This window comes from Lactuca serriola, chromosome 4 (genome assembly GCF_051521515.1).
Source record: "Lactuca serriola cultivar US96UC23 chromosome 4, Lser_US96UC23_V15, whole genome shotgun sequence".
NCBI classification, from domain to species: Eukaryota; Viridiplantae; Streptophyta; class Magnoliopsida; order Asterales; family Asteraceae; genus Lactuca; species Lactuca serriola.
Genome location: NC_136411.1, coordinates 364,601,973 through 364,609,885, shown reverse-complemented (window position 1 = coordinate 364,609,885; position 7,913 = coordinate 364,601,973). Strand labels below are relative to the sequence as shown.

General features: G+C 27.3%; 1 protein-coding gene across 1 annotated transcript; it reads right to left on the bottom strand.

Annotated features, from left to right (window-relative positions):
• Window positions 1-3,136: 3,136 nt before the first annotated feature.
• Window positions 3,137-6,511, bottom strand: LOC145097650 (pectinesterase 31-like). Its single transcript, XM_079035265.1, has 6 exons — window positions 6,187-6,511; window positions 5,848-5,952; window positions 5,675-5,752; window positions 5,416-5,603; window positions 4,152-4,325; window positions 3,137-3,480 (listed from the first exon to the last, which is right to left on the bottom strand). Exons 1-6 carry the CDS (start codon window positions 6,424-6,426, stop codon window positions 3,318-3,320), a joined length of 948 nt encoding a protein of 315 aa, XP_078891391.1. The 5' UTR covers window positions 6,427-6,511; the 3' UTR covers window positions 3,137-3,317.
• Window positions 6,512-7,913: the final 1,402 nt, after the last annotated feature.

The following is a 7,913-nucleotide window of genomic DNA, read 5'->3' as shown; positions in this document are numbered from 1 at the left end:
AATTATGGATATCATTTAATATACATATAATTATGGAAATCATTTAATATCCATAATTATTTAATTAAATAATTATTTAATTTACTAAATTTCTATTCGTGCATTGTAGCACACAATAAATGTAAAAAACAAAATAACCTAGCCATATATATATATATATATATATATATATATATATATATATATATATATATATATATATATATATATATATATAGTTTTGAGACCCATGTGTTACATGAATTTATTAAAAAAAAAATTAAGTATGCAATTCTAAACATTTAAGGGTTTGAATTTAAGAAAAATAAGAAAACTATTGAATTAATGAAATTAAAATGCTTATCTATTTTTCAAATTTAAACAAATAATTTAAATAAAACAAATGAAATAATTGAGCTTTAGTTTAGAAATTTTAAAATTAGATGCAAAGTTGCGTTAACAAAATTAATATAAATTTTGATTACATTCATTACAATTATTGCATTAAATATTATATGAAATTTTTAAAAAAATACAAAAAGACAATAAAATGACATGTGATAAAAGTAATAAGTGTATGAAATGTAACAACAAAATTATTATTATAAATAACAAAGATAAACCATGCTAAAACATATATATATATATATATATATATATATATATATATATATATATATATATATATATATGTATATATATATTTTAGCATGGTTTATCTTTGTTATTTATAATAATAATTTTAATAGAAAATTAATAAAATAAAAAATTGCAACTTCGATTATGTTAATAAGATTTCCCATAAATAATTATTATATAATAAAAATATGCATCTGAAAAGTATTTTGCAAGATTATTGTTAGTATTGATATTAATAGCATCAAAGAAAATATTTTCATGAAAATACTATAATAATAACAATAGAAATATCTTTTTTTAGACGGAGTTACGACTTAAACAACTTTATCTCTTTCTATATTTATATAAAGATGGTGATCATTACGATACGAACTTGTGTTGTCATTTATTTTATTAAACCTACCAAATCTTTAAATATATTATTCCCTCCGTACCATATTAATAATTCATATTTTCTTTTTGGTTGTCCAAAAATAATAGTTTATTTCTAAAAATAAATATCAATTTACCAAAATATCATCATTATTAATTAAACTACTGTATAATTAAATACAACTACCATGTAATTAAATGCAACAAAATGCTACAATTATAATTTCATTTATTAAAAATAATGATAATTAATGTTTCCTTAGTTTATGTGTTATTTGTCCATGAAGAATAATTTTGGGACGGAGGGGGTGTTAAATATGTAATGGTTGATATATTATTGAAGTATCATTATATTTACATGCTTAAGCGCATATCCAACCCTACATTAAAAATTCACTTTTACACTATAAATTATACTATAATGCTTAAACTCTATACTATACCTAACACTGTACATAATGTTAGATTTTAGTGTAACGCTATATCTAGTGTTGGATTTTAGTGTAACACTGAATATAAAATTTACATGAGTTTGAGGACTTTAGTGTAGGGATGAGCTTTAGAACTGGACCGGTTCGGAACCGGAACCACTTTTTCTATGTTATAAGAACCGGGAACCGGACCGTCGGTTCTGATTCCGGTTCCGGTTCCGTTTTTTCGGTTATTTTTCAACCTAGAATTGGCTAAAATATTATAGATGATATGTTATCTTCCGAAGCTTGTAAATGATTCAATATTTAACAAAATTTTGACGTTTTACATTCTAAATTGATGTACAAACACTAAATTACATGATGAAAAAATAATCAAGTAATTTCAACTTTATATGAGTGAGTTATGCGCATTTTAAAAGCGGGACGAATTCCAAAAAAAAAAAAAATGCTGAAACAGAAAATACGCAACATTGATATGCTGTCTTCCGGGGTCTATAACTGATTCAATATCTAACCAAAATATGTGTTATTATAGTCTAAAATGAAGTACAAACACCAAATTACATGATGAAAAAAATTAAGTAATTCCGATGTCATATGAATGAGTTATGCACATTTAAAAAAAATAGGACAGATTAAAAAAATTAAATAAATATTGAAATAGAAAAACGCAACATCGATATTCTTTTCTTTCGGGGCATGAGTTTGATTCAATATATAACCAAAACATATGTTTGTATAGGAAAAAAATAAATTACAAACTCCAAATTACATGTTGGAAAAAAAATTATATAATTCCAACTTGATATGAGTGAGTTATGTAAATTTTAAAAAATGAGAAAAATGTCAAACTGGTTCCGGTTTTCATAAAATTAGAAAACCGGTAACCGAGTCCTATTACCAATTCCGGTTCCGGTCCAGTTCCAAGTTCGGTTCCGGTCCGGTTCCGTTTCTGACGGTTCTAATGCTCATCTCTACTTTAAAGTAAGGGTTAAAGATGGTCTAATGCTTAATGGTTGTTGATACAACAATATTAATTAGTGAAAGTATCATTATATCCACATGCTTAATGACCTAAAAGTTATAGAAATTCAATCAAAATTATTCATGTAGCGAAATTAAACATATCAAAATTGAATCAAAATTATTCATCTGATTGAACACATCTATCCAAGAATGCATGTGTATTATATTAGAACAATTAATGATGCAAAACAATACGATAATACAAAGCCATCGATTAAAAACACAACACGGATAAGAAAAAGAAAGAGCAAAGCAGTGTATAATATAGAGAAATTAAATATATATATGAAATATTAGGTTATGATAAGGGTAAATAAGTAATTGGGTTCCTAACATAAATAAGAAGTTTTAAATATATAGAAATAAACCAACTTATTCACTAATCCTTATTTAAGTCAATAAATAGTTGTAAATCTTTACCAATCCAAAGACTAAAATCTGTTTATTATCGGTATCAAACCGATTTAAACAAATAAATAACTTAAATAAACAATCCCAACAAACTAAAATTTGCAAGTGATTGCTATGTGATCTTATATGTTAACCAACAAATATATATATATATATATATATATATATATATATATATATATATATATATATATATATATATATATATATATATATAAAGTAACATTTTTAGAGTATACAACTTAATTATAAAGTGCTTGCAATTCTTTTTAGAATAAAAAAAAAGCAATAATACACAATCTTATTTATCCTCAAACATTCGACATAATGATATGTTACATATCAAATCATCTCAACAAATATCGAGTGAATAAAACATACAATCAATTGATAGGTACAAACAAAGACATTTAAATAAAATCACAAAGATATCATAATCAACATGTGAAGTGTGTATTAAGCAGAATAGGGTACCCGATGACCGAATTTTGTCCAGAGCCAAGGCTTGTGGCGGTCCGGATCAATGAAAGTATGATTCAGAAATGGTTCGACTTCACGGTCACTTAGTTGTTTCCCCCACCACACACGTTTATCAGCCCAACTTCCGGGCCCCATACATCTGCAATTTTTTATAAAAAATTTATAATATAAAAAATTAGGATAATATTTATTCTTTTATTTAATAGACTTAACAAGAATGACATGATAATAAAGTTTGAAGAACTTTCCTTATTAAGTCATAAGTGCTTACAAATTTGTATTCATTCATATTTTTTTCTATCATTTTCCCATTTGTATCTTTATTTTCCAAAAAAAAGTTAGAGTAAATTACATTTATTTGACCCTATTTGATCTCAAAAAAAAAAAAAGTTCTTGCAATTTTAGCCCTTATTCTTGGTTCTTGTAACATTTTTTATCCATGTTTTTAGTAAAAAGATTATTTTTGGTTACCAAGTATAACTATCTTTTGCAAAATTTGTTGAAAAAATAGTCTTTATATTTAAACCATAGACCAAAAGCTTTACAAAAACCTTAATATGGACCAAAATTGCAAGCGATAACTTTTTTGGGAAAAAATTGAAATAACAGCTATACCTAGGGACCAAAAATGTAATTTACTTAAAAAATTATAAGTCATTTATTCAAAAAAAAAAATCTTTATGTATTAAAATACTAACTTTTCACTTATTTGCCTTTCTTTTTTTTTCCTTAACTTCTCATTTGTTTAAATTGTTAAGATTGATGAATATCATTTGTTTTTTAGATATATAAGTGTAAAATAGTATTTACTTGTATTCGTAAAAGCAAGCAGTTTTCTCATTCTCATGGTTGCCCCAATTATGCCAACCCTCATTTTTGATACAAGAATCGATGTATGTGAACGCAAAAAGCACCCTACTAAAAGGTCTCCATGGCCGTCCAAGATATGAGCAATGCATCCCCCCGGTGCCTGTTATCACACACCTACAACATCCACACAAATTCTACATTTCATATATAACACATGCTTACAACTAATTAAAGTTTCAATCAATTCAATTTTAAGAAAAAAAAACAAAGTTAACAACTATGGCAAATGATTTGCCACAAAATAGTATTTCTTTTGGAAGTGATTAGTAGAAAACAGTTTTTTGTCATACATAACAATTTATGCATTATATAGTTGTACAGTATAATATTTTAAAGCACAGAGAAAAAAATTCATCTCCTTTTTCTTTTTCTTCCAAATAGGCCCCAAGGTGAAGTTCACTATTTGCTTTTCCTTTTCTTTTTTTTTTCTTTTTTTTTGTATGGTTTCCACTTCTCACTATCAATGTTTTTAAAACTCCTTTCGGTTGAATCGAAAAAGGAAACAGTTCAATTGATATCAATTTTATGTTTATTTCTGAATCAGAATGAACAAAGCGGTTTTTACAAAAACTCGTTTAACTAGTTAAATTAAACAAAAACATTTGGAAATGAGACATTTTGCATAACAAAATTTGGTAGTATTTTTCATATATATATATATATATATATATATATATATATATATATCACTTAAATCTTAACAAATTCCAGATCCATTGTTTGCAATTTGTTGCAGAAGGAATTGATCATTAGACTGGTTCAACTAAAAATTCGGTTTTTAAAACATTAGCCACCATAAAAGTATATTAGATTAGTAAAATAAATTATTATAATAGGAAACTTTTATACGTATACTACAAAATTGTTTTCATATAATTCAAAATCATTCATATTAATTATTATTGTAAAAATCATAATTTCTTTTCAAAAAACATGGGCATCTTCAAAATACCATTTTTACAAAGGAGCTTCTTAGTATGAAAATGAAGTGTATGTGGAGAGATTTTCCAAAATAATTGGTTTAAAAATTAAGAAAAAAAATCTAAAAAAACTGCATAAATATAGAGGGGACCAATTTTGCAATAAATATTGAATTTGACGTTGGGTATTGCAAAATTTAATGGTTATTATATGAAAAGTGAAAACTTTGGGGTATTAGGATAAATTTTTTTATGTTCTCATAAATATAAGTTGAGAAAGTAACCTGAGGAATACAAAACCAGTTGTTTCTTGAGAAGATGTTCTAGAGTGGGCAGTTACATAACCAGCTGCTTTACAGTGGATTTGACAATGTTCAAATAAAGTTGTGCTATTACCAAAAATGAAGTCCACACTTCCCTCGATATAACAATCTTTAAAATAATGTTTCCCCATATGCAAATAAAGGGTATCCTGCAAAAATCTTAAATCTTTAAACTCAATTTCAAGATTGATTGATGTGTGAAAATTTGTAAAAAGTTTACCTGAAATCCAAGAAATCTGCAGTTGTAGAAAGCACATCGATCAGCTGAAACTCTCACAGCTACAGCTTGGTGGGAACCCTGAATTGAAAAGTTGTTATTCGTAAGAACAAACAAATTTGATCTTGTATGTAATTGAAGTTATGGAAGAAGAAGAAGAAGAGAAGAAATAGAACCTCTCTGGCATTGTTTTCGAATGTGACGTTTTCAGCAATGAAGTCGTCTCCTTCAATAATGGCGCTACCACATCCAAACGTTCCTGTTCCAATCAGGCTTGCTGGCTGTTTCAGATGAACATCAATTGCAAATCAGGAAGTATCAAGTATCAGATTCCATTTGTGAAAACAAGCTACTTTCGAATAATTAGTAGCAAAAGATATTCGATTCGTTAATTTGTGCAAAAAGAAGCTCATAAATTGATGGCATGAAACTGATCAGATGATCAGATATCGATAGAAACGTAAAATGTGGTTAATCAAAGGCTTATCGTTGTCGATTTAAGGAAGAATTCAAACCTTGTGATGCTCAATTTTGGTGGCGCAGTTGTACCAGGTGATAATAGTGAGTTCAGGGTTCACTCCGGTGATGGTGATGAGATTTTTCCTCTTTGGTATGTGGATCGGCTGCAAGTAGGTTCCTGGAGAGAGAGTGATATAAGTTCGGGCTTTGTTTTCGAGTGGTATGCTGTCGATTGCATCTTGCAGATTCCAGAAGTTGCCGGTTCCATCTTTCGCCACCTTGATTACTTTCGCCATTATCAGTCTCCGACTGATCCCTCCGGTGAACTATGCCGTCGATACAAAGTGGTGGAAGGTGTTCTTGAGTGATGAGAAGAAAAACTATGGAATCCATGAATTTATAGTAATATCTGTGGTGGTGGAGATTGTGGGCCCTCCAAATGAAAAATCTAGTTCACACCGCCACCTTTGCTCATCTTGTTAAATTACACCATTAGATTATTTTAGTTAAAAGATTTTATAACCATAATTATTAAAAAATATAAGTGATATTCCCAAAATATCACATTTGGAACGTATGAATGTGTTTGATAAAAATAGTAGGCAAGTTAAGATACAACTGACAAGTTTTATAAACTAAAATTGAAATATAATAATAATAAATTAAATTTTCTAAAGTCTAACTATCAACTTTAAAATTATCTAAATTTTAATAGCAAATGATGATTTTTTATACAAATAAAGTAAACAATAATTTTCAATTTTGTAAGAATATTAACCAAACACATGTTTCGGTGTTCTAAAAGAAATACTATTATTTTATTATATTAGTTTTTGTTTATGAATTCATATAATAAACATTTATTTATTTGTTAGATGAAGATTTATAAATTATAAAAACGGATGTTACGAATGTTTTTAAATAAACACATCACAGTTATTAATCTATCTTTATATTTAATTGTATAAGATATATTTTGTTTCAAATAAAAACATCATAATCGTTAAAATATATTTATATTTAATTGCATAAAACAATTACCAAAAGTAATGGTATGATTTATTAGTTTAAGGACCAGAGGCTCTAACCAATTGTACTAAGGAGTTTCTCATCGATAAAAATGTCATGATTAATAAAACTAATAAATTTTGTGTGTGCATTTTTTTTGAAAACAAAACGAGACTTGCAAGGTTAGTGATGAGTTTCGAGCCTATCCAAGATCAATCATTGGGTAGCGGAAATAACAAACAATTATGATCTAAGACTCGAAACAACTAGATCTAACTTAACTAATCTATGCAACTCATAAGGACATAATAGAATGAAATCATACCTTTGCGTTCTTTGTATGTTTCTTTTTTTGACGAGTCATTTGAATGGACTAGGGAACCCAACGTAGAGTCCTTCTTCTGAAATTGCACCCAAGAAACAAGACACAAGCAGATCTAAGCAACCCTCGAACTATAAGCTTCAAACAGAACTGAAATCTTGATTATGTGGCCGAGCAAGACATGTTAAACAACCTGCCACAATGTGGGAACTTCACTTCGTGATTTCTTAGGGTTTTTGAGGATTCCAAACTTTTGAGACTAAGAGGTATTTTTCACGAGTGTCATAACCGGATTTGGAGCACTCTATTTATAGGGACCTGATTTGAAACCCTAGAGATAATTACCAAACTTAATTATAATTATCTATGGTATTCAAATCATTTTGGAATATTCCATATTCACTTATTTACTATTTACTACTAATTAATTAACAAAATAAGTCCCTTAAATAA